The sequence below is a fragment of the Pan troglodytes genome, chromosome 20 (genome assembly GCF_028858775.2).
Source record: "Pan troglodytes isolate AG18354 chromosome 20, NHGRI_mPanTro3-v2.0_pri, whole genome shotgun sequence".
Taxonomy (NCBI): Eukaryota; Metazoa; Chordata; class Mammalia; order Primates; family Hominidae; genus Pan; species Pan troglodytes.
This window is the reverse complement of record NC_072418.2, coordinates 61,165,189-61,192,645: the sequence shown is the minus strand read 5'-3', so window position 1 is coordinate 61,192,645 and position 27,457 is coordinate 61,165,189. Positions and strand designations below refer to the sequence as shown.

Below are 27,457 nucleotides of genomic sequence, written 5' to 3'. Positions count from 1 at the left end.
AGGTAGGCTCGAAGTTTGGGATTTCTTTCTTTTCTCTTTTTGTTTTCCCTTTTCCATATAGGGGAATCCTTTTCTCTCTCTCTTTTTCCCTTTCCAACTTACGGATCCTTGGTGGACAGCACATAAGCATGCAAGCAACTGTAAGTTTCTGGCCGGAACCACTCTCTGGTGAAACGGAAAGATTTCTGTGTGGAAGTGCCTGACCGCCACCACCCAGTTCGGGTGAAGGACCTTAGTCCTTTTCCTTTTTCTCTTTTTCAGAAAATCTTTCAGCTGCCGTTTCCTACTAGTTCCTTGGTAACTGAGGGCAGCTGGCCAGGGCCACCCTCCGGTGTTGCCTGAAGGCCAAGGCGTAAATGGGGATAGCTGCCCTGCCCAGAAGGGGAAAAGACTCTTTTCTCTATTTTCCGGTTATAGTCCCTGATCCCTATCTGTGATGCAACTGGCAGCGGCAGCTCATCCAGGGCGAACTCACGCATATTTCAGGTGACTTAAATCCTCTTTTCTTATGCAAAATTCTCCTTAAAGTCAGCCTGTAAGGGCAAAAGATAATGTATCTCATGCATTTGACTTACCTTCTCTTACTCGATTTATTTGACTGTCTGAAGACCTTTGGGATCCACAAGCTTCAGTAGACATTCTACATCTCAGACTTCCACTGAGGGGATCCCATAGGTTGACGGTCATTGCTTCTGCATCAATTTGCTTGCCCTGAATCTCACAGAAATTCTCAACCCCAGCCAGGCACAGTGGCTCACACCTGTAATCTCTGCACTTTGGGAGGCCAAGGCGGGTGGATCACCTGAGGTCAGGAGTTCGAGACCAGCCTGGCCAACATGGTGAAACCCCAGCTCTACTAAAAATACAAAAAAATTGGCTGGGCATGGTGGCACACGCCTGTAATCCCCAGCTACTCAGGAGGCTGAGGCAGGAGAACTGCTTGAACTCGGGAGGCGGAGGTTGCAGTGACCCGAGATCATGCCACTGCACTCCAGCCAGCCTGGGCAACAAGACCAAAACTCCGTCTAAGGCTGGGCGCTGTGGCTCATACCTGTAATCCCAGCACTTTGGGAGGCTGAGGCGGGTAGATCACGAGGTCAGGAGATCGAGACCATCCTGGCTAACATGGTGAAAGCCCATCTCTACTAAAAAGTACAAAAAATTAGCCGGGCGTGGTGGCGGGCGCCTGTAGTCCCAGCTACTCAGGAGGCTGAGGCAGGAGAATGGCGTGAACCCGGGAGGCAGAGCTTGCAGTGAGCCGAGATCGCGCCACCACACTCCAGCCTGGGCGACAGAGTGAGACTCCGTCTCAAAAAAAAAAAAACTCAGTCTCAAGAAAAAAAAAAAAAAGAAAGAAAGAAATTCTCAATCTCAGTCTTTTACGTACTGCTGGATCCTTCCTTCACAGAGAATACCCCACCAACCTTGGTACTATTAACTCTGCAATGTTTCAGAACCTCCTTAGTCCTGTGAGGAATGCAGGAAGATACATCGCACTGAAATTGGTGGGATACTAAAAGTCTGGGATTACGCCCAGGAACCAAAGGAAAGCTCACAGTAGACCATCGCCACTGGAGGGAAAACATATAAAGCAGCACTGGTGCCCACCTAAAGTCAGAGATGTCTGACGCTCTAAGATTGGACCCCAAAGGGGGATCCTCTAGGGGATCCAACTCCAGACCTCAACCTCTCCAAAGGGGACACCCTAGGCTGAGGTTCTGAGGAATAGTACTACACCCTCCTTAGGATTTTCTCTCTTACAGACAATAATAGGAAACACTCCATCTTTTCCATCTGACTCCCTGCTTGGCTGCATCCTCAACGACTGGAATAAATTTGACCCTGATAATCTAAGGGGGAAACACTTGATATTCTTTTGCAATACTGTTTGGCCCCAACATTGTTTGGAATCTGGAGTTTGCTGTTGAATGGGAAAGTGAGATGGAGTTGCATGTATCCAGGCATTTGTGCTGCTGTTCCTTTTTTTTTTTGAGATGGAGTCTCGTTCTGTCACCCAGGCTGGAGTGCAGTGTCGTGATATCAGCTTACTGCAAGCTATACCTCCAGGGTTCACGCCATTCTCCTGCCTCAGCCTCTCAAGTAGCTGGGACTACAGGTGCCCGCCACCAGGCCTGGCTAATTTTTTGTATTTTTAGTAGAGATGGGGTTTCACCATGTTAGCCAGGATGGTCTTGATCTCCTGACCTCGTGATCCGCCTGCCTGGGATTACAGGCGTGAGCCACCGCACCCAGCCGACTTAAGTAAATCTTTACTAAAGAAGTTGGCTTTAAAATTATTGGTAAAATGAAAATAGAAATGTCTTCAGAATTGTCAACATATATGGTTTTATATTTGTCTTTGCAAGATATTTTAAGGTGTCAGTGTTTGGCACAGAAGGTTATAAAGGTATTAACCCAGCCAAAACAAAAAATGGTCCTGGTTTGTACGCTTTCTTTGACAAATGAGACTAGTTTGGCCGGGCATGGTGGCTAGTGCCTGCAATCCCAGCACTTTGGGAGGCCAAGGTGGGCAGATCACCCGAGGTCAGGAGTTCGAGACCAGCTTGGCTAACACAGTGAAAACCCATCTCTACTAAAAATAAAAAAAATTAACTGGATGTGGTGGTGCATGCCTGTTGTCCCAGCTACTCAGGAGGCTGATGCAGGAGAATCACTTGAACCCAGGAGATGAAGGTTGCAGTGAGCTGAGATTGTGCCTCTGTACTCCAGCCTGGGCAAAAGAGCAAGGCTCTGTCTCAAAAAATAAATAAACAAATCAGACTAATTTAATGTTGTTAGCTGAATCTTCTGAGTTATTGGCAAAAATACCTGTGTATTTAACTTTGAGGCTTTTTTTCAGTGAGCAAATGATATTCATTGGTAATAAAAAAATGGCTAACAAGGAAATAACTTTAGAGGATGGTGTCTACTATCTTAGTTTTCAGAAGTAATCTAGATAAAATGTTAAAATGAAAGAATTGAGTAAATGAAATTGGGATAAATGTTTTAGGTAAACTCTTTGTGTAATTTAAAATCTTAAAATTGTTTTTGATGTTCATTGGATATCTGGGTCATTTCCAATTAAGAAAGGATTATGGGTTGGGTGCGGTGGCTCACGCCTATAATCCCAGCACTTTGGGAGGCCAAGGTGGGTGGATCACAAGGTCAGGAAATCCAGCCCATCCTGGCCAACATGGTGAAACCCCGTGTCTACTAAAAATATAAAAGTGAGCTGGGTGTGGCGGCACGTGCCTGTAATCCCAGCTACTCAGGAGGTTGAGGCTGGAGAATTGCTTGAACCAGGGAGTCAGAGGTTGCAGTGAGCCGAGATTGTGCCACTGCACTCTAGCCTGGTGACAGAGCAAGACTCCGTCTCAAAAAAATAATGATAATAAATAAATAAAAAGGAAGGATTATGATACGGGGAAATATGTTTCTAAAAGTTGTGGAATTCTTCTCATCTATAAAATGCTCATATCTAATAGTTCAGGATTTCTTGCTTTTTAGGGTTTCACTAAAATTTAAGGTTACTAAGGATAAGAATTCTAGTTAACAAATGATTCTGTATACAAAAGGTGCCAAAAAAGATGTGCTATTGGTAAGAAAGAAATGATTTTGTGTAGTTCAGAGGTTGTCTAAAGGTTGATTCAGGTTGTTGACTTAAAAAAAAGGGTTATCTATGAAACAAGGTAGTAAGAAACCAGTAAGTACGGGAGAGAGAGGTGAAGAAAGTTATGTATATGAAGATGTATTCTTGGTAGGGAAGGATGTAGCAATAATAATTTTGTATGAGACAGGATCCTGTATGGTAAATTCTTGTCCTAAAGTTAAATGAATGGTTGTTTAAAGAGGGATGTTTAGGACAAGTCAGAAAGTCCAGGCATGTCATAGAAGGTCTGTGTAAGTCGTGAAAAGGATTCATGTAAAAAAAGTAGAATGTACTTTTGGTAAAAGGCATGAGAATATGGATTTCTTGCCAAAGTTTGGAGGGTTAAAAGACAAGTTGTAGAAGGTTTATGAAAAATTAATTGTAGAAGGGATTCTGTGTGTGAATATATTGGCTAAAGTTAAAGGGGAAGACTGGCAATTAGACCTCACTGATATGCCAGCTTGCAAAGGATAAAAGTTTCTGCCAGTACTAACAGACACCTTTATTGGCTGGGTTGAAGCGTACCCTACCAGAACAGAGAAGTTTAATGAAGTTATAAAGGTTCTCTTAAAGGAAATAATCCCCTGGTTTGGGTTACCTCAAAGCCTCCAAAGTGATAACAGCCCATCTTTTGTCTCCCAAATAACTCAAGGGGTTGCTAAGGTTCTCAGAATCAACTATTATTTACATTCAGCATGGAGACCTCAATCCTCCAAAAAAGTGGAAAGAGCTTAGCTAACTCTAAAATAGGAGTTCCTATGTCAGGAAACATCAGAAACTTGGATCTGCTTACTGCCCATAGCCCTCTTAAGAATCCATAATTCCCCTAGAGAAAAAATTATTATGAGCCCACACAAATGTTATACAAAAGGCCATTTTTAACTAATGATCTAATCTCTGATCCAGAAACATCCAGTTTAGTAAAATACCTAGTTAACCTGGGATTATTTCAGCAGGCTTTACAAGAGTTTGGAACTCAAAAGCTCCCCACACCAGGAACTAACCACCAACCCAAAATCAGGCCAACAGACAAGGTACCTGTTAAAACATAGAAGGAGGGATCACCTGCTCAATAATTACAATCAAAGTGGAAGGGACCATTTTCAATGGTACTGGCCATGCCTTCTGGGGTCAAAGTACTAGGATTAGATAGTTGGATACATCTTTCTGGTGTCAAGCCTGTGTTATGTGAAGTCCCAGACCTGGAACCTGAAGCTCCCATCAGCCACTACACCTGTGAACTTGTGAAAGACCTGAAGTACCTGTTTAAAAGACAGCCAAAAGATAAGTAAAAGCCTACCAACTTTCCTTGGTGTCTTTGTTGCTTAGTTACTTTAAACTGGATAATAGTAGCCATTGTTATACTTCTACAATTTAATTGCTTTCTTCTAAACAAATGGAATAACTTCCTTTGTAATAATTCAGCAAAGTGTTTTAATTAATTCTTATAACAAGCATTCCTGACGGCATAGGTATCCACCCCTGAAGTTCCTATTTTATAGCACAAAATAACAAATAAGTATTTTTTGGTTCCATAATGGTCACCCACGGCCTGTGTATACAGGACCACACATAATGGGAATCAGCTTTATTTTACAACAGAGCTTCACTTTACCCCTCCAGCAATTAATGGATTCTGGGTATTTATTAAAAACTTTACATTTAACTCAAAGACAGTTAAATACCACCAGCCCAGCTCTGGCAAAGACTGTTGGCTTTGGTTATCTCCAGCATCATTCAAATACACTACCACCCCGATCCCAGCCCAATCTTTGGCCTTGGGGAAAAAAACATGAACTACAATGACAGGACAAGCAGTAAACCTTCTCCAGTACTATCAGAGTACCCTTTCTGGGGTTGCATCCCACAGAAACCCATTTGGGGCCCAATATCAATGTACACAGAGCTAAAATTCCAGGTGCCACTTTGTATTAAGAGAAGCCAAAATTTTGGTCAGGCCCTGGGAACCTTGAAAAGTCATTAGTGTAACTACACCCTAGAGATTATTAACCCCTCACATGATTACATAAGCTATGCAGTTACCCAGACTGTGTCATTTAGAAAACCTGTATGGTTTTCATGGAAACCATCCCTAGATAAGGACACTTCAAAGGATACACATTCTAAGTACTGCCAAGGTAAGCCCACTAGCTATGATCATATTTTCCCTTGGGAAGACTGCACTAATCCTCAGACATCTAGTTATCTTTTGGTTCCCCAGTACGAAACACCTCTGGATGCTTGTTGGTAGACACTAAGCCTAATTACCTCCAATGGGAAAACAGAACTGCTGGGGCAACTCAGAATATTTCCCAAGGTCCTTTCCAGCCTTTAACTGGGGCCACCTTCATAGGGACCTTAACCACTTGGGAAAGTGAAAACAACAAGCTAACCCACATGTTCACCATAGAAAATTCTTGTCTTGAAAAACTAGGGGCCTTTTTCCTGTGTGGAACTAGTTCTTACTTATGTTTACCAGCCAATTGGACTAGAACCTTTACACTTGTTTATTTAGCCTCTGAAATTAATATAGCTCCCAAGAACCAATCCCCCATTATAACTTTAACTGCAATTGCCAGACACAAATGAACCATCCAACTCACATCCCTTTTGGTAGGACTACAAATAACCGCGGGACTGGGAATGGGAGTTAGCGGGGTTGTAACATCCCTATCCTATTACCAATGCTTTTCCAAGGATTTTATGGAAAGCTTGAATGACATTGCCCAAAGTAAAAAAGAAAAAATAGAGACATTGGCCAAAGTATCATCACCATACGAAATCAAATAGATGCCTCAGCAGCAGTTGCTTGGCAAAACAGAAGGGGACGAGATCTCCTAACTGCTGTAAAGGGGGGCTTAGGTCTTTTTCTAGAGGAAGAATGCTGTTTTTATGCCAAACAATGAGGATTAGTAACAAATGCCACCCAAAAACTACCCAACTGGGCCTCTAAAATACAACAACAGCTATCTGAGTCATGGGGCTCCTGGTCAAAAATGCTAAGTTGGGGTTCATGGCTCCTTCCTCTGGCCAGCCCATTAGTAATGACTATACTTGCCTTGGTTTTTGGACCATGTTTGTTAAACTCTTAACCAAATTCATTTCCTGTCACCTAGAGACCATCAAGCTTCAGATGATCATGTGACAATGTTTCCAGCCAGTTCCAGGTGGAGACACCACCCCTGGCCATCAAGAAGCTATCCTGTCTCCACTAGACAGGGTGGGGAGAGAGTCCTGTGATTCCCCAGTAGGTAGGGACTGTGCCTCAGGTCAGCATAAAGCAGTTACAGAAGAAAGACTATCAATCCTTTTACCTCCCATAAAGATTTATGAGGATCATGTCTTTCGAGGGGAAATGAGGTATGAGAACAGGGTATGGAGGCAGGAAACCTAAGGGTGATTAATGCTGACTTCCTGGAACTGAATCAAAAGGAAAACCCAAACTTTCCATGCCCCAGGTAACAAAAGGATCAGAGGCAACCCCCGCCTTCTGTGTTGCAGATGAAAAATGGAAAGTACCTCTTCCTGCAACCAATGAGACTGGTCACTGGCCTAGTTTTCATCTGCATAGAGGTGTAACTTTGTAACTTCACTTCAGCCTCTGTTGGTCACCTTCCCCAACCAATCAGACTAGTTATGGGCCACTACTTCATTTACAGAGGATATAAACCAAGTAACCAATGGGAAACCTCTCGGGATTTAAACCCCAGAAAATTCTGTAACCAGTGCTCTTGAGCTGCTTGCTCCAGACCACTCCCATTGTGTGGAGTGTACTTTCATTTTGATAAATCTATGCTTTTTTTGCTTCATTCTTTCATTGTTTTATGCATTTTGTCCAATTCTTTGTTCAAAATGCCAAGAACCTGCACATCCTCCACCAGTAACACCAGGGGCTGGGGATGAGGGAGGGATGAATGGGTAGAGCACAGAGAATATTTAGGGTAGTGGAACTACTCTGTCTGATACTATAATGGTGGATACATGACATTGTACATTTGTCCAAATGCACAGAATATACAACATCAGGAGTGAAGCCTGGCCAGGTGCAGTGGCTCATACATGTAATCCCAGCACTTTGGGAGGCTGAGGTGGGAGGATCACTTGAGCCCAGGAGTTCAAGACAAGCCTGGGCAACACAGTGACACTCCATCTCTACAAAAAATTTTTACATTAGCCAGGCATGGTGGTGCATGCTGTGGCACCCGAGGCTGGGGTGCAGAGAGGTGGGAGGATCACTTAAGCCCAGAAGGCTTAAGCTATGACTGCACCACTGTCTCAAAAAAAAAAAAGAAAGCATGAACCCTATCATAAACTATGGACTTTGGGTGATAATGATGCCTCAAGGGCAAGGGGTAGTGGCTCACGCCTGTAATCCCAGCACTTTGGGAGGCTGAGGGGGGCACATCATGAGGTCAGGAGATCGAGACCATCCTGGCCAACATGGTGAAACTCTGACTCTACTAAAAATACAAAAATTAGCTGGGCGTGGTGGTGCGTGCCTGTAGTCCCAGTTAGTTGGGAGGTTGAGGCAGGAAAATCACTTGAACCTGGGGGGCGGAGGTTGCAGTGAGCTGAGATCACACCACTGTACTCCAGCCTGGTGACAGAGTGAGACTCTGTCTGGGAAAAAAAAAAGGATGCCTCAAGATAGGTTTGCCGATTGTAACAGATGTACAATACAAATCCAAGTTGTTAACAGCAGGAGACACTGCCTGTGTCTGTAGGACAGCAGACATGGGTGGGAACTCTGCACTTTCTCGTCAACTTACCTATAAACCTAAAACTGCTCTAAAAAATAAAGTCTATTAGCCTGGGCAACATGATGAAACCCTATCTCCATTAAAAATACAAAAATTAATGGCCAGGTGCAGTGGCTCATACCTGTAATCCCGGCACTTTGGGAGGCTGAGGCGGGTGGATCACCTGAGGTCGGGAGTTCGAGACCAGCCTGACCAGCATGGAGAAACCCCACCTCTAATAAAAATACAAAATTAGGGTCAGGCGTGATGGCTCACACCTGTAATCCCAGCACTTTGGGAGGCTGAGGCAGGCGGATCATGAGGTCAGGAGATCAAGACCATCCTGGCTAACACGGTGAAACTCTGTCTCCACTAAAAATACAAAAAATTAGCCGGGCATGGTGGACATGCCTGTAATCCCCAGCTACTTGGGAGGCTGAGGCAGGAGAATCACTTGAACCTGGGAGGTGGAGGTTGTAGTGAGCCGAGATTGTGCCATTGCACTCCAGTCTGGGCAACAAGAGCGAAATTCCGTCTTAAAAAACAAAAACAAAAACAAAAGAATTAGCCAGGTGTGGCAGTGTGCACCTGTAGTCCAAGCTACTAGGGAGGCTGACGCATGAGAATTGCTTGAGCCAGGGAGATGGGGGCTATAGTGAGCCAAGATAGCGCCACTGCACTTCAGCCTGGGCAACAGAGTAAAACCCTATCTCAAAATAAATAAATAAATATATATATTAATTAAAAACAAAACAAATCAAGTAAAGAGGCCTAAATGGTTGGGATGATGAACATGTTCTAGAACTGATTGTGGTGAGGGTTCCACACTCAGGGAAGACACTGGAAGCCATGAACTGCATACTTCGAATTGGTGAACTCCTTTGAATGGGTGAACTGCTGCAAAGAGCACCCAAGGAGGCTTCCTCCAAACAAGGCTCCCTCCTTGGCCCCTGGGGCCCTGCGGAGAGCTCTCTGTCCAAGCTTGTTAAACGTTGGGCTGCTCACCACAAGGTCTGCTCTTACCTCGGGGGGCCTCCTGCTCTGCCCTGCACAGGTCCTCTTCTTGCTCCAGCTGAGAGATCACATCAGATTTGGAAAGGAAAAGCCCTGGTCAAAGACGGAAAAAGGACTTGCCCCTCTGCTTGGACACCAAGAACCATGCCCTGGGTCCAAGCTTCAGCCCCTAGTGCTGTCCCGAGGAAACTCCCCACTGTTGGGACTACAAGTCACAAACCTGTCCCAGAGGTAGAATGAAGGGCAACCCCTGGGACCTGCACCTGAAAGGGACCTGCTTCCAGTATCTTCCAGCACATCCCAGAACACCCTTCAGAACTTGGTACAGCTTTAAGTCCTAGGGGTAGAACCTCCTTCCAAGGGCACAGCCACTTACCCAGGGAGACAATATGCTCCCAGGTCTCCAGTGTCACCTCTCGGTACAGTGTCCTCTGGGCCAGGTCCAGGTGTTCCCACTCCTCCTGTGTGAATGCCATAGCCACATCCTCGAAGCACACAGATGCCTGAAACAGGGCACTTGTTACTGCTCAGAGACCCCAGGTCCTCATGCCCTCACGGAGGTACCTGCTAAGGCCTAAATGTTGGTGTCCCCCCGTAAAATTCATACATTGGAACCTAATACCCAGTGAGATAGTGTTAAGAGGTGGGGTCTTTACAAGGCAATTAATGTCCTCATAAAAGCGGCTTGAGGGAGCCTGTGTTCACCTTCTACCATATGAGGACATGTAAGAGGTGCCATCTATGAGAGAGCAGGCCCCAACCAGACCAACTCTGTTGACACATTCATCTTGGACTTACCAGCCTCCAGAACTATGAGCAGTCAATTCTGTTGTTTGTAAATTGCTCACTCTAAGGTATCTTATTATAGCAACCCAAACGGACTGGGACAGCTCCATGTATGTGGTCTGTACCATTCCTTTTCTGGGCATCTCACCTCTTGCCAGTCACAGCAGTGGTCCTGATTTCTACACTGGAAATGATAGGAACTCCACTAGCAGATCCTCACCCACTGCCTCTCTACAAAAATCACAGATTCGAAATTAGGTAAGAAAGACACTCTAAATCGGGGTGGGAAAACTGCAGCCTGTAGGACAAATCAGGGCTGTGGTGTGTTTTCAAAAGGCTAATGCTATAGAATGAACTATGTTCCCAAAATTCACATGTTGAACCCTAACTCCCAAAGTGACTGTTGAAGAAGGTGATTGACCGGGCACGGTGGCTCACGCCTGTAATCCCAGCACTTTGGGAGGCCGAGGCGGGCAGATCACAAGGTCAGGAGTTCGAGACCAGCCTGGCCAACATGGTGAAACCCCGTCTCTACTAAAAATACAAAAATTAGCCGGGCATGGTGGCACATGCCTGTAATCCCAGCTACTCTTCCTGGCTGCAGCAGGAGAATCGCTTGAACCTGGAGGCAGAGGTTGCAGTGAGCTGAGATCGCGCCATTGTACTCCAGCCTGGGTGACAGGGTGAGACTCCATCTCAAAAGAAAGAAAAAAAAAAAAACCCGCAAAGAAGGTGATTAATTTTAACTGTTTAAGAACTGTTCAAGAAGGTGACTGGGGGTCGGGCGCGGTGGTTCATGCCTGTAATCTCAACACTTTGGGAGGCCGAGATGGGTGGATTACTTGAGGTCAGGAGTTCGAAACCAGCCTGTCCAACATGGTGAAATCCCATCTCTACAAAAAATTAGCTGGGTGTGGTGGCAGGCACCTGTAATCCCAGCTACTTGGGAGGCCGAGGCAGGAGAATTGCTTGAAACCAGGAGGCGGAGTTGCAGTGAGCCGAGATTGTGCCACTGCACTCCAGCCTGGGCAACAGAGCGAGACTCCGTCTCAAAAAAAAAAAAGGTGATTAAGATTAAATGAAGTCACAAGGGTGGGACCCTAATCCAATAGGACTAGAGTCCTTATAAGAAGAGGAAGAGGCTGCGCATGGTGGCTCACGCCTGTGATTCCAGCACTTTGGGAGGCCGAGGCTGAAGCATCTCTTGAGTCCAGGAGTTTGAGACCAGCCTGAGCAACATGGCAAAACCCTGTCCCCACTAAAAATATAATAAATTAGTCAAGCATGCTGGTGCATGCCTGTAGTCCCAGATACTGGAGAGGCTGAGGTGGGAGGATCGCTTGAGCCCAGGAGTTCAAGGCTGCTGTGAGCCAAGATCATGCCGCTGCACTCCAGCCTGGGCAACAGAGGGAGATCCTACGTCAAAAAATAAAATAAGAAGAGGAAAAGACACTAAAGGGCATGTGTGCTCTCACTCTCTCTCCTCACTACATAAAGACACAGTCGGACAACGGCTGTCTGCAAGCCAGGAAGAGAGGGCCCTCACCATTTACAGGGGACTCTGCAGGTAGGTAACTACAGTGCTCTAAGGGGACACTCCCCCAGCCAGGGGTGTCCGTGAGGATTGAGGGCCCAGTGTGGCTGTCGGGGTGTGGGGCTCAGCTCCATCCACCCTCAAGGGCCTGAGGAGCAACCACAAGCAGAATGTCGGAAGCACAGACCTGGCCTGGTGGAACAGGCATGGGAGACTTGCGCTGGGTCTAGTGCAGGGAGCTCTAGGCTCGTCCATGCTGGTGACGGGTGCCGCACTTTACTGCAGGGAGCTGGAGCGTTTCACTGAGAAGCACTGGCCAGCACTGCGGAGCGCTCCTGTGTGACAGCCTGCAGGGGCGGGTGCTATTCCTGGACCCATTTTACATCTGTGGAGACCAAGGCACTGAGAGCAAAGACCCCCCACTCACCTGGGGTGGAACCAGCATAGAACGTGCTTCCATTTCCTCCCTGCACCTGAAGAGGCTGCTGTGTAGAGGGCAGAGGTCCTCAGAAGACCAGTCTGGGGTGGAAAACAAGCAGAGATTCAGCCCCTCGGCTCCTGCAAACCTCCAGGGCCAACACCCACCCTAGAGAACGCGGGGACAGCCACAAGCAGGGCTTCCCAGGTGCGGGAATGGGCCTCACGCCTGGGTACAGACCTGGGCTACCTCAGGCTCAGGGGATGTGCCCAGTCATGTGCTGGGCGTCTCAGCTGTGAGCCCAGACACGCAGCAGCCCCCTCAACAGTTAAGGGCAAGGAGGGGCATTTTTCCTATCATTTCGTGACTAAGGAAGGGAGGTGGAGGCCAGGTGTCTAAGTAATTGTACATTTAGCATATCACAATGGATCATAAGCTGTTTTCAGAAATGATGACAATGGGGGCGTGGGGACAAGGAGGATGTGACACTCCCCAGCAGGGCGGCGCAGGGAACTTCCCTCGGCTCTGGGAGGGGGTGTTGTACAGGGATGCCCTCCCTCGGTCTCAGCTGGAAGTACCAGGATGCTGCCTACTGCCAGGGCATGCCTGTCACCCTCTCTACTGAACTCAGTCACCAAACCCTTCATATCTTCTGCTTGTCTAATCCCCTTGCAGCAGTCACATCACTGTCCTACCGAGAGTTTGGCAAAAACCCTCTTGAATGTGGCACCAAACCCTTCCACACATCTGACTCCCATCGCCACATCGGCACTGAAGCACACCCTCTGCAGGCACCAACAGGTTACTCGAGACCACTGAACATTCCAGAAGCGCATCCTGTATCTCTGCCTTTGCTCATATGACTACGCTCACTCGACCTGATGGTGCCTTTCATTTGCACAATGCTTTCTAGTTCATGAAGAGCCTTGAACTCTGACCCCAAAGGCCAGCATGGTGGCTCAGGCCAGGAATCCCAACACTTTGGGAGGCTGAAGCAGGCAGACTGCTTGAGTCCAAGAGTTCAAGACCAGCCTAGGCAACAAAGTGAGACCCACTCTCTATAAAAACGTTAGCCAGCCAGGCGCGGTGGCTCACGCGTGTAATCCCAGCACTTTGGGAGGCTGAGGCGGGCAGATCACAAGGTCAGGAGTTCAAGAACAGCCTGGCCAAGATGGTGAAACCGTCTCTACTAAAAATATAAAAATTAGCCAGGCATGGTGACGTGTGCCTGTAATCCCAGCTACCCAGAAGGCTGAGGCAGGAGAATCCCTTGAACCCGGGGGGCGGGAAGTTTTAGTGAGCCGGGATTGCACCCCTGCACTCCAGCCTGGGCGACAGGGTAAGACATTGTCTCAAAACAAAACAAAACAAAAAAAAAACACAAAACGTTAGCCGGGCATGGTCTGAGGTCCCAGCAACTGGTGGGGGTAGGGGCTGAGATGAGAGGATCGCATGAGCCCTAGAGGTCAAGGTTGCAGTGAGCTGAGATCACACTGCTGGACTCCAGCCTGGGCAACAGAGCAAGACCCTGTTTCAAAAAAAAAAAAGCGAAACAACTCCCATTTGGGCTAGAAGAGCAGATAAAGGCAGCCCCTGCAGACGATGAACACTTATCATTCTCCCAGGTTTGAACGCTGGCATTTTTCTTGCCCCATAGTCTCAGACAAAAAAAAAAAAAAATTCCCTGGAATATCAAGTATCAAGCCATGCATTGCAGAAATCTTGCTTTCTCTGTGCTGTATTTTTTAGGCAGTTCTCACCTTTCCCTTCAAAGGCTTGGGAAACTTCTTCCACCAGCATCATCTCCTGCAGATGTTGCGGTGCTGGGGACTCACTCTGGCCAGGAACACAGAGCCTAAGCATGGGCCACCTCACAGCAGCCTCAACACTCGCAGCTGCTGGGACTTCACCCCAGCGATGCTCTCATTTCCCAGGCAATCTCTTCTGAGAACTCTCCTGCTCTCAAAAACTTCTGGTGCCTGAGGCCTCCTTTCCTACGCTGAATTCTGCAGGAATACTCTCCCCTCTAGGCATGAGCTTCGTGGCAGGTCCTAATCTCTCTTCCGAACAGACACATAACATTCTTCAGGCAAATCAAGCACTCAAATCCTCCAAGAACAAGCAGAAAGAGAGAGAGAGAGAAGTGAACAGCAAATTCAGTGCTGAAACAGAAGACAAAGACAACGCAATGCCAAGAACTGCATGCGACCTCAGTGCCAGGGGGAGGACAGTCAAGGCACCAACACACACAAAAGACATGGAATGTAGGCTGGGCGTGGTGGCTCATGCCTGTAATCCCAGCACTTTGGGAGGCCGAGGCAGGCGGATCACGAGGTCAGGAGATCGAGACCATCCTGGCTAACACGGTGAAACCCTGTCTCTACTAAAAAATACAAAAAAATTAGCCGGTGTGGTGGCGGGCACCTGTAGTCCCAGCTACTCAGGAGGCTGAAGCAGGAAAATAGCGTGAACCCAGGAGGCGGAGCTTGCAGTGAGCTGAGATCGCACTACTGCACTCCAGCCTGGGTGACAGAGCGAGACTCCACCTCAAAAAAAAAAAAAAAAAAAGAAATGGAATGTGAATGATTAGAATTGCTATCAGATGACAAGTTTGGGGAGGAGGCATTCACACCCTACCAAAAAAGGTTTAAAGTATAACATAAGTTATGACAAAATATTCAACTTGCAAGACAGAGTTGGTGTATGTACACATTTACCTGACTCCCAACATTAAACTTACTCAAAAGAACAAAGTGGGCCAGGCACATTGGCTCACGCCTGTAATCCCAACATTTTGGGAGGCCAAGGCGGAAGCATCGTTTGAGCCCAGGAGTTCGAGAACTGCCTGGCAACACAGTGAGACCCTATCTCTACAAAAAAAAAAAAAAAATATATATATATATATATATTTTTTTTTTTTTTTTTTTTTAATTGGCTGGCCATGGTGGTGCATGCCTGTGGTCCCAGGTTCTTGAGAGACTGAGGCAGGATGATTGCTTGAGCCCAGGAGGTTGAGATTGCAGTGAGTAGTGATCGTGCCACCACACTCCAGCCTCGGTGACAGAATGAGACCCTGTCTCAAACAACAACAACAATAACAAAAAGAAAAGAGAAGGAGAAAAAGAAAAAGAAAAAAATGACCCCTACCCCAAAAAGGTAAATGCTAAACCCATCATTCCATGATACTGGAATGTTCACACTGCCACATCACACACACATTACAGGGAATGTGCAGGGCTGGTTTAGCAAGCCTGGGTTGTCCACACCCTGTACTTTTTTTTTTTTTTTTTTTGAGACGGAGTTTCACTCTGTTGCCCAGGCTGGAGTGTGGTAGCACGATCTCAGCTCACTGCAACCTCCGCCTCCCAGGTTCAAGCGATTCTCCTGCCTCAGCCTCTTGAGTAGCTGGGATCACAGGCGCACATCACAATGCCCAGCTAATTTTTGTATTTTTTAAGTAGAAGCGGGGTTTCAGGATGTTGTCCAGGCTGGTCTCAAACTCCTGACCTCAAGTCATGCCTATAATCCCAGCACTTTGGGAGGCTGAGGTGTGCAGATCACGAGGTCAGGAGATAGAGACCATCCTGGCTAACATGATGAAACCCCATCTCTACTAAAAATACAAAAAATTACACGGGCGTGGTGGTGGGTGCCTGTAGTGCCAGCTACTCGGGAAGTTGAGGCAGGAGAATGGCGCGAACCCAGGAGGCGGAGCTTGCAGTGAGCAGAGATCAGGCCACTGCACTCCAGCCTGGGCGACAGAGCAAAACTCTGTCTCCAAAAAAAAAAAAAAAAGAAAGAAAAAGAAAGGTCTGATCCTTGACTGGCTGTAACCTCTGAGCCCTTGGGATATCCCGCCTGTTAAAATGTCTCTGCCTGCCAGGGGCACTGGGCCATCTCTGGAGGGCCTGAGTAGCCAAAGTAATTTATATAGGCTCCATGCCTACATAACACATCCCTCAATAAAGAAACCTAAGCACCAAGGCTTGGGTGAGCTTCCTGGTCCACATGGTCGTTTGGAGAATTAAGCACTGTCTACGCAACTCCACTGGGAGCTGAATGAGCTGAATGCTGGTCCTGGTCTCTCCCGGACTCCCGTTTACATGCGTGCCTTTGCCCACTGTAATTTTTTTTTTTTTTTGAGATGGAGTCTTGCTCTGTTGCCCAGGCTGGAGTGTAGTGGCGCCATCTTGGGTCACTGCAACCTCAGTCTCCTGGGTTCAAGCGGTTCTCCTGTCTCAGCCTCCCAAGTAACTGGGACTACAAGTGCAAGCCACCACACCTGGCTAATTTTTGTATTTTTAGTAAAGACGGGGTTTCACCATGTTGGCCAGGCTGGGCTCAAACTCCTGACCTCGGGCGATCCGCCCACCCCAGCCTCCCAAAGTGCTGGGATTATAGGCATGAGCCACCATGCCTGGCCTTGTAATTTTAATCTGTATCTTTTCAATGTACTAAACTGTAACTGTGAATATAAGAGCTTTTCAGAGTTCTGAGTCCATCTGGTCAACCTGAGAATGGTCTCAAGGACCCGCACACAGTGAACACCAGGCTTACTTAAAGAAACAGGCCTTCAGGAATTTCAAGAAAAGTGGGCCATTTCTTCACAGCAGAGGTCCTCAACTGGGGGCAGTTTTGCTTTCCGGGAACATTTGGCCATGTTTGAAGACAGTTTCCAGAGTTTGGTGGGAGTGGAGGGGGGAAGAGGTGTAGAAGGGGACAGCTACTGGCTGCAGTCTGGTGGGCAGAGGCCAGGAAGGTGTAAAACATTCTACAGCTCATGGGGCAGCCCTAGAGGATGATCTGGCCCCAAATGCTGACTGTGCTGAGCTGAGAAATGGCTTTACAGGGAGGAAGAACCTTGCGGGCAAGCCTGTGTCAGGCACAGGACTCTTCAGCCTGAGGCCAACCTCTCACACATCAGCAGATGTGAAGAAAACCTGCAGCCACACAGCACCCAGCCCTGTTTATTTTCACCACCTTCTCTTCCTGAACGCGAAGGAGAACTCAGAGGCCAGTCAGGACACACTAACAGCAAATGCTGAACACTCTTGCCTCCCCTGCACAAGGAGAAGAAACTCACCCTGATGCCACCAAACCTGTGTCCTGTGTCCCCTCCCTGTTCTGCCTGTCCCTTTGCATGCTGATTAGGGCATTGTAATTTTTTTTTTTTTTTTTTTACCGTGACTTAGTGGGTTGAATGATGGCCATATCCTAATCCCTACAACCTGTGAATATGTGACCCTACATGGAAAGGAAAGACCCACGTTGAGGATCTTTAGATGGGGAGACTGTTGGGGTCACCACAATGATCCCTACAATGAGGGAGGTGGGAGGACCAGAGACAGAGGAGGAGAAGTGACGACGACGGGAGGCTCCTGAGCCAGAAACCCACACCCACTCGGTACTGAGCGCACCGCAGACCCTCATGTACGCACTCCTCTGCCTGGAAGCCTGTAACATCGATGCTCACACGTGTACTGAGCAGTGAGAGGGGAAGTCCTTCCTGACCCCTCCTGCGTGCTCTCCTCACATTCAGCCAAAACCCTGTGTCCCCGTCTTCCAGGCACTATGCACCGCTCCACAAGCCTGCCCCATGCCTGGCTCAGCCACTGTTTCTTGTGGGGGTTACCACAGTGGGTTTGATGGGGTCCTGCCTTTGACTTTTCTCCTGTCTCCCAGGAAGCCGCAAGGATACCACAGAATGAAGCCTGTGTCACAGAACCCTGTGGAGTGCCAGCTTTTCGCTGCCCTTAGGAGAAAGCCCAAATTCCTCCACAATCTCCAGAAATCCCTTCCCAGATTAAAAATCTCAGCCAGGCGTGGTAACTCACACCTGTAATCCCAGCACTCTGGGAGGCCGAGGCCGGTGGATCACCTGAGGTCAGGAGTTCAAGACCAGCCTGACCAAGATGGTGAAACCCCGTCTCTACCAAAAATACAAAATTAGCCGGGCGTGGTGGTGCATGTCTGTAATCCCAGCTACTCAGGAGGCTGAGGCAGGAGAATCACTTGAACCCATGAGGCAGAGGTTTCAGTGAGCTGAGATCGTGCCATTGCACTCCAGCCTGAGCAACAAGAGAAGTTTTAAAAATCTCCAGACACTCACCACAGACCTTGTGACGTCTGTCCGTCTCATGGAACACCTTCCAGCTCCCCGGCCCCACAACACCCCACCTCCAGACGCATTTTCAGGCTTCTCTATCCTCGGGTGGCTCCGCACCTTGCTGCCTCCCCAGGCCCTGCCTCCATGCCGAATACTGGCCATGCCAACAAAGCTCCAGGATTCTGGCACAGGTCACACACTGGGGTGTCTGCTGCATTCCAACAGCATTTAAGACACAAAAGGAAAATATGAGGAAGACAGGGACGATAAAAAGCAGCTTGGAAGTCTCCATGGATGAGTGGGGAAGAAAAGCAAAAAGAAGGTGGGTGTGGGGGTCCTACCTGTAGCTGTAAGGGCCCCTTGGACGGCTGGCGGGGCAAGGGTCTGGTTCCGTCAGCCCGTGAGGTGAGCCGCCCTCCAGGCCAGGCTGTGCCTAACACTAGGCCCCAAGATGAAATCAGAGCCACAGCACTCGCAGAGGCTGCCAGGACCAGCAAGCTGCCGGCCCGCAGCGGCTCAGTGTCTTGTGGCCCCTGTAACCAATTTCCACAAAATTGTTGGCTTAAGATGAACAGAAGCTTGAGGCCAGGCGTGGTGGCTCACACCTGTAAACTTTGGGCAGCAGAGGCAGGCGGACTGCTTGAGCCGAGGAGATCAAGACAAGCCTAGGCAACATGGCAAAACCCCGTCTCTACAAAAAATACAAAAATTAGCCAGGTGTGGTGGCGCACACCTATAGTCCCAGCTACCTGGGAGGCTGAGGCGGGAAGATTGCTGGAGCCTGGGAACAGAGGCTGCAGTGAGCCAAGATCACACCGCTGCACTCCAGCCTGGGTGACAGAGTAAAACCCTATGTGGGGGAAAAAAAAAAAAAAGGTAAAAAGTTTCATAGAATGAGGCCAGGTGTGGTGGCTCACTTCTGTAATCCCAGCACTTTGGGAGGCCGAGGCATGTGGATCACTTGAGGTCAGGAGATCAAGACCAGACTGGTTAACATGGTGAAACCCTGTCTACTAAAAATACAAAAAATTAGCTGGGCATGGTGGCGCACACCTGCAGTCTCAGCTACTTGGGAGGCTGAGGCACGAGAACTGTTTGAACTTGGGGAATGGAGGTTGCAGTGAGCTGAGATCCCGCCACTGCACTCCAGCCTGGGCAATGGAGAGAGACTCTGTCTTAAAAAAAAAAAAAAAGTTTCACAGAATGATACATACACACAAATGGAGGCTTAAAAATGCTAAATAAGGTCTACAGTCTAAGTAACAATATGTATCAATGTCAATGTCTGGCTTGTGAAAGATGTCACTTTCTGGAAAAGCTGGGTGAAGGGCACACAAGATACTCTGTACTATTTTGCAGCTTCCTATAAGTATATATCTCAAAATGATGGCTTTTTGTTTGTTTGTTTCTGTTTTCTTTCTTTTTTTTTTTTTTTTTTTTTGAGACACAGTTTCACTCTTGCTGCCCAGGCTGGAGTGCAATGGCGCGAAGCGATCTCGGCTCGATGCAACCTCCGCCTCCAGGGTTCAAGCGATTCTCCTGCCTCAGCCTCCGAGTAGCTGGGATTACAGGTATGCGCCACCACCCTGGCTAATTTTGTATTTTTAGCAGAGACGGGGTTTCTCCATGTTGGTTAGGCTGGTCTTGAACTCCCGACCTCAGGTGATCTGCCCGCCTCGGCCTCCCAAAGTGCTAGCATTGCGTGAGTCACCGCGCCTGGCTGTTTCTGTTTTCAAAATAGAGATGGGGTTTTGTCATGTTGCCCAGGCTGGTCTCAAACTCTTGGGCTCAAGCAATCCACCTGCCTTGGCCTCCCAAAGTGCTGGGATTACAGGCATGAGCCACTATGCCCAGACATGAAGTTGTTTTTTTGTTTTTTTTTGAGACAGAGTTTCACTCTTGTTGCCCAGGCTGGTGTGCAATGGCGTGATCTCGGCTCACTGCAACCTCCACCTCCTGGGTTCAAGCGATTCTCCTGCCTCAGCCTCCCGAGTAGCTGGGATTACAGGCACGTGCCACCATGTCTGGCTAATTTTGTATTTCTAGTAGAGACAGGGTTTCTCCATGTTGGTCAGGCTGGTCTCAAACTCCCGACCTCAAGTGATCCACCTGCCTCAGCCTCCCAAAGTGCTGGGATTACAGGCATGAGCCACCAAGCCCGGCCTATGAAGTTGTTTTTTAATCACACAAATTTTAAAGTTAATTTATTTTTTAATTGACAAATACAAACTGTATATATTTGTCATGTACAGTATATTTAGAAATACATATGCACTATAGAATGGCTAAATTGAGGTAATTAACATATGCATTCACATACTTTTTTGTGGTGGGAATATTTTACTTTCTTAGCAATTTTCAAGCATATAAGAGATTATTAACTATAGCTACCATGATGTATAAATCACACACATTTTAGGTTCATCGCATAAAAAGTCAAAGATGTAGATAGCTGAAAGTAAAAATAATAAATAATCCAACATCTTAAGAGACAGCCACTGTTACTATTTTGTGTCTACCGTCACGTGCCCCATAATGACGTTCTGGTCAGTGACAGACCGCATATATGATAGTGGTCCCATATGATTACAATGGAGCTACGCTATACAGGTGGGCCATTTTTTATCTTTTATACCATATTTTTACCGTACCTTTTCTATGTTTAGATGTATTTACATATATAAATTCTCACCATTGTGTTATAGTTGCCTATAGTATTCACTATAACAACACGCTGTGTAGGTTTGCAGCCTAGCAGCAAGAGGCTGTACCACATAACTTGTATGTGTATTAGACTATAACCATGTAGGTCTGTGTAAGCACACCGATGATGTTCACACAACAAAGTCACCTAACGACACATTTCGGAACATATCCCCATTATTATGGATTGGTAACTGCATGTCATTTGAGAAATCTTCCTTAAAACAAACAAAAAATAACAAAAAGAGAGAGAAATCTTCCTGTGTCAATACACACATGTTCACTCATCACCATAATGCGTTTCTAGAAAAATGTGATTATAATGTAAACACTCTTTTGAAACTTAGCATCATAAAGTATCTCCCAATACCAATAAACAATTTTTGTAATAGCTGTAATCACTGTAATAGCTGAATTTGATGAATGGACTGTAGTTTATTAATAGTCCCAGCTTTAAAGAGTTTAATGTTTCTGAATATTTAGGAGTTTTCCAAATTTCACCCTCACATCAGCCCTATAATGGCCACTCTTGCTTTCATACATGCCTGCCTTTCTGCATGTGTATGTTTAGGTTAAATATTCAAAAGCAGAATTGCCAGACAGCTCGCAGAATGCTGCATGCAGGTACACAGGCAAAGGGAAGAACTGCTCCTTGAGCTATCCTAACACAATAAGAGAGGAAAAGCAGCAGTGTCACCATCAACGATGATTAACTCTGGGCTCACTCCAAGTGCCAGGCTCCAGGCCAGGGATGTAAGTGGGACCCAGACCCAGCAAGGGCACAACCCTGGCCTGTGGGGCCTTTTCCCAGGTAGCAGGGAGGCCACATGAGCAAACAGGCAACAACAATGAAGTGCAGTCAGCATTGGATCAAGGAAAGACAACAGTTCTAGGCCCACAAGATGAGGTTAAGGGAAGGGAGGCACTCCAATGCACAGGCAGAAGCTGAGGCAGATTGGAAACCTCACCCCAGAGATTGGGAAGACCCTGGCCCATCCCGTGACCTGAGCATAGAGAAAGGCAAGGGCCACAGCTAGAGAAAGTCCCATACAAGTTTAGATTCTATCTCAGAGAGAGAGAAGGCATTGCTGGGCTTATGTAGACGTTGGCAGGCTGGAGAATGGACTGTGGGGAGTAAAGGTGGAATGAGGAGAAGAAGTGGCTATCACCAAAGGCCAGGACTCAAGGGACAGCAAAATGGAGAGAAGTGGGCAGATTCATTCTCTACATTGGAAGTATAATCAGTTATGCAATAGAATTGGGAGTGGAGGCTCAATAATGACATCTCTTTCTAGATTCAAGAACTTGTGAAAGTTTATATCTTTTCCCAGAGTGAACAAGTAGAAGGAGGGGAATCAAGACATGTTAAGGCTGGACACAATTTCCAAGTGGGAATGTTACACAGGCAGTTACGTTTGCCAGTCTGAAGCCCAGAGAAGATATTGGGGCACCACAGTAAAGATATTTAAGTCCATGAGACTCAGCAGCACTTAAACTAAACAGGAACAATCAAGTTACAGAGAGGGAACAGGACTCAGGACCAAGGGAATTCAATGATTTACAGATCTAATATAGGAGGGGCCTTGTGTACACAGAAGAAAATCTGGGTCTTTAAATTTTCCGTGGGCAGAATATATTACAGACAGAAGTGTGTAGATAAATCTATAATCTACCTTGACACCATACTTAAAATAATTTATTATACTCTATTTTGTCTTCCTGATCAAATTCTAAGACGTGTTGAAGTTTCTCATACAGTCCTTCTCGTATTTCCTTTAAGTACACAATTTTTGTTTTATATCTATGCTATGTTGTCTGGTCCATAAACATTCAAGATTAATGTATCTTGTTCCTATAGCCTTTTATCACTAAAGAGGTGATAAGGCCAGGCCTTAATCCTGTAATCATGCCTGTAATCCCAGCACTTTTGGAGGCTGATGTGGTTGGCTGTGTCCCCACCTATATCTCTTCTTGAATTGTAGCTCCCATAATTCCCACGTGTCATGTTGTGGGAGGGACTCAGTGGAAGGTAACTGAGTCATGGGCGCAGGTCTTTTCCTTGCTGTTCTTGTGACAGTTTCACGAGATCTGACTCTTTTATAAAGAGGAGCTCCCCTGCACACGCCCTCTTGCCTGCTGCCATGCAAGGTGTGACTTTGCTTCTCCTTCGCCTTCCGCCATGATTGTGAGACCTCCCCAGCTATGTGGAACTGTGAGTCAATTAAACCTCTTTCCTTTATAAGTTACCCAGTCTTGGGTATGTCTTTTTTTTTTTTTTTTTTTTGAGATGGAGTCTCTCTCTGTCGCCCAGGCTGGAGTGCAGTGGCACGATCTCGGCTCACTGCAAGCTCCGCCTCCCAGGTTCACGCCATTCTCCTGCCTCAGCCTCCAGAGTAGCTGGGACTACAGGCTCCCGCCATCACGCCCGGCTAATTTTTTGTATATATATATATTTTTTTTAGTAGAGACGGGGTTTCACCATGTTAGCCAGGATGGTCTCAATCTCCTGACCTTGTGATCCGGCCACCTCGGCCTCCCAAAGTGCTGGGATTACAGGCGTGAGCCACCGCGCCCGGCCTGGATATGTCTTTATTAGCAGCATGAGAACAGACTAATACAGAGGTCAAAGCAGGAAGACTGCTTGAGCCTAGAAGTTGGAGACTAGCTTGGACAACTAAGTGAGACCAAGTCTCTACAAAAAAATCAAAAAGTTAGCTGGGTGTAGTGGCGTACACTTGTAGTCCCAGCTACTGAGAAGGCTGAGGTGGGAGGATCACTTGAGCCGGGAGGTCAAGGCTGCAGTGAGCTGTGATGGCATCACTGCACCCCAGCCTGGGTGACAGAGTGAGACCCTGTCTCAAAAAAAAAAAAAAAAAAAAAAAGATAAAATTGTCTTAATGCTGTTGCACTAAAGGTCTACTTTATCTGATATTATCTTGCCACCCATTTCCTTATTTGTTTTCACTGATGGATCTATGCTCATCCCACCACCTGTTTGTCAAAGCCTGGATCATCTGACTCTTCTAAGTAGAGCGTATCTTTAACTTTTTATTTTCAGTTCAATTTCAAAGTGTCTACTAAAACAGAGTTCTACCCATCACATTTACTGTGAGAACTAGTCTTATTTCTGGCATTACATATTATATTTTCTATTAGTTTTGAAGTTCAAGACCAGCCTGGACAACATGGCGAAACCCTGTCTATACTAAAAAAAAAAAAAAATTAGCTGGGCGTGGCGGCACACATCTGTAATCCCAGTAACTTGGGAGGCTGAGGCACAAGAATCGCTTGAACCCAGGAGGCGGAGACTGCAGTGAGCCGAGGTCATGCCACCATTCCAGCCTAGGTGACAGAGCAAGACCTTGTCTCAAGAAAAAAACAAAACAAAACAAAAAACACACCAGGACTATTTTTTGAACTTGACAAAATATTTAAGCTTCTTTAATGAAAATAAAGACCTACGAAAAAGAGAGGTGACAGTCACAAACAGATAGTTCACAATAAAATAAACTACATGGCTGAAAAATGTACAAAGCTGCTCTGTATTAAAGACATATAATCCCAGCACTTTGTGAGGCCAAGGCAGGAGGCTCTCTTGAGGCTAGAAGTTCGAGACAAGCCTGGGCAACATGTGAGACCCCGTTTATAAAAAAATAAATAATAAAGACATGAATTAAAACACACCGGGGCCTATGATCTCAGCTTCCTTCCCTAGCAAATGCCCCAGGCCTTCCTACCTTTCAAAATCCACTGACCACTCAGGCTGTACTTCCTACAGGCCAGGCATTGTACCCTGTCCTCTGCCTGAATTCATGCATTTGATCTTCCTCGTAACCCCACAAAGACAATTAACAGAATTTACCCTGCTTTCTAAATGAGGAAACCAAGGCAGAAAGAACTTGAGTAAAACTTAACTGAGGCCTCGTGGCTGGGGAGTCAGAAGGTGGGAGCTCCATAGCTCATGGCCCTAAGCACACTACCACTCAGGCTCCCAGCCTCCCCGTCTGGTACACCCCACCCCAGCCCAGCCCAATGCCCCTGTTCTTTTTCTTAACATCCTTGGCCTGAGGCCCACCTCTTGGCCTCTCTGATCTGTTTGTTCTGTGCAATCTGCCTATGCCCTTGACTGCCCTCTCTGCCCAACCCTGCTAGTTTCTGAGTTCTGGGTGGTATAGGAGTTCAGGAACACCAGTATCCACTCAGTCACTATCCCCTTACAGCTGCGAGCTCATGCTCTCACACCCTACTTCAGTCCCCTCCCACCACTGTCCTCTCTGTGCAGACAAATCAGCCTTTTAATTCACTCCAAGGGATGACTCTGGACTCTTTCAACCTCCTGGCACACAAACTCCTGCAGGCCTGCACTCATTAGTAGCTCCCTTCAAATTCTGAGCTGAGATGTCTTCTCCCTGGTCAAGATGAATCCATATCCCAGTGCCCCACCCCCTGCCTCTTCTCCTCTCAGGTGAGGCCTGAACAGAGTGACCAACACTCTCAGTTTCCCCCTCCTCATCTTGCCCATCCTGCTCTGCTCTCTCACTCCCAAACACACACACAAACACAAATGTAGACCACATCCAAGAGGTGTGCCCAATATCTTATGTGTTACTATCTTGTCCTGATGCTCCTGGCCTTCCCTGGGGAATCTCTCACTGCCTGTGTCCATCTTTGCTCTCTAACCCTGTCCTTCCTTGTCTGGAGGCATCCAAGGGCAACGGCTGAGAACACTCACTTTGCAACCTGCTTTCAAAGTACTGGCTCCATTACCTGCCACTGTAGGACTCTGAACGGGTCTCTTTAACCTCTCCAGGCCTCAGTTTCCTCATCTGTAGACATCTGGAAAAACAGCAAGACCTGCCTTGTGAGGATGCTAAAAGAATTAATTGAGTTGCATTTACAGAGCTTAACATTGTGTTGACCTGCAAAAGGGGCACAACAGATGTATTCATAGTGATTATACTTGGACATAAAATCCCCCATCTGTTCCTCATACTGGACCTGTATGGTGGCTGATCTGGCAGAAGTCCCTCTGGCTGCAGGGCTGGGGAGGGAGTTGCTTTCTCTTTCCTTTTCAAGTTTTCTCCTTCCCTGCTTGTGGGGTGACGTTTCCAATCTGCTCCAGGTTACGTGTCCAGCCCAAACCTCCTGGGCTTCCTGCCACTGCCATTCCCTCCTCCACATTCAGCCATGTCACCCACATGCTCCTCAACTCCCATGCAGAGACTGACCAGGCATACCACATCTTCCTTGCACTGTGACTTCTACCCTGGCTCCACGCTGGAAACAGAAACACAGTCTTCCTCCACTCCTTCCTGTCTTTTGGCATCCCTCCTTACACGGAGTCATTTCCACAATCAGATGTTTCCCTACTCCCTTAGACTCTGAAATCCAACCCCATGCCTTCCTCATTAGCACTGCCTTGTACGGTCCCCATCAAATATCACCCAACACAAATGGAACCCCGATCCCTAACTTACAGGCGTTACATACACATCCCATCCTGTTCACCTCTGTAGTCTCTCTATGGGGTGCACCAGCATCGCTTAACCAGTGCAGGCCCCCAACACCCCAGTTACCCCTGCCCTGCGTGGACTGGCCTTAATCTTCTGTTCACTTGGAAAATACACATGTTCTCTGCAAGGTTCAAGCTTCACGTACCATTGGAAGAAAATGTGCCCACGTCTGGAGCTGGGATGACCTCTGGGGTCCAATAGGCGCCACCTGCCTGGTGCCGCTGTGCCAGGAGGCTCTTGGCTGCCACCTGTGGATAAGCCGCAGAAGATGAGTTGAGGGAGGAAAGAGGAGCCGGGAGAGGCCCGCTGGGTCGGCAGCCCCAGAGCTCCAGACGCCGGCCTGAATCCCCCGCCCCTGCAGCCCTCGACCCAGGCACCCTCTGTCGGGAGGGCCCACCCAGTCCCACCCAGTCCCACCCAGTCCCACCCCTGCCCGTACCTGCGAGGTACTATAAGTTCCCTCCCAGCTCTGCAGCAGGAGAGCTTCCCGACAAGCTCAGACCCAGCCGGGCGCTCCTGCAGCGGAAACCTGACTGGACCGGCCTTCCCTGTCCCTGAGGCCGGAGAGATCCCGATCCCATCAGGCCCCTGCCCTTGCTCGGCCTCGCCGCATGAGGGACCCCCGCAGGCCCTGCTTGTTTCTCCGGCACGCCCAGGTCACTTGGGGCGGCTCTGGCCTGGTCCTGCGCTCCGGCCGCACCCGGCTAACAGTGAAACCTCCGCGCCAACCTTGAGGCCGCCAGACTCACCTGCACGCACCGGCCAATGGCGGTGCTTCCGGTGGCCGGCGGACGTGCCCGCGCTCCGCGCAACAAACAACTCCCAGAAGGCCGCGCGCCGGCAGCCGTTGCTCCCACAGGCATAGTCATTGCCGGCCGGAGCATGGGGCCCCGCGGCGGCGGGACGAGCTTTTTCCTGTGTTCGCGACTAGCATTGTGGCTTAGGGAGTTGCTTCCCGCGGCTCTGCTCCTTGGAGCGCCTGTCCCCTCCCCCTT

The 27,457-nt window shown here is 47.7% G+C and overlaps 1 protein-coding gene across 44 annotated transcripts in view; it reads right to left on the bottom strand.

Moving 5' to 3' along the window:
• The window catches only part of ZNF544 (zinc finger protein 544), a 49,901-nt gene extending 22,444 nt beyond the window's left edge, over window positions 1-27,457 (bottom strand). For 7 of the 44 annotated variants that reach the window (XM_054673605.2, XM_063802357.1, XM_054673595.2 and 4 more), the window contains exons 1-7: window positions 27,212-27,457; window positions 26,608-26,710; window positions 25,717-25,785; window positions 13,901-14,249; window positions 12,150-12,241; window positions 9,779-9,905; window positions 9,412-9,495 (exon numbers count right to left, since the gene is read on the bottom strand). In XM_054673605.2, coding sequence (XP_054529580.1) covers window positions 9,412-9,495; window positions 9,779-9,905; window positions 12,150-12,241; window positions 13,901-14,003 — 406 coding nt within the window. In that variant the 5' untranslated portion in view covers window positions 14,004-14,249; window positions 25,717-25,785; window positions 26,608-26,710; window positions 27,212-27,457. Of the gene's footprint in view, window positions 1-4,687; window positions 4,912-5,222; window positions 8,924-9,411; window positions 9,496-9,778; window positions 9,906-10,336; window positions 10,420-12,149; window positions 12,242-13,900; window positions 14,250-25,681; window positions 25,786-26,607; window positions 26,711-26,901 lie in introns of those variants that run through there. The other 37 variants (XR_008541049.2, XM_054673597.2, XM_054673601.2 and 34 more) reach the window with 21 other exon arrangements.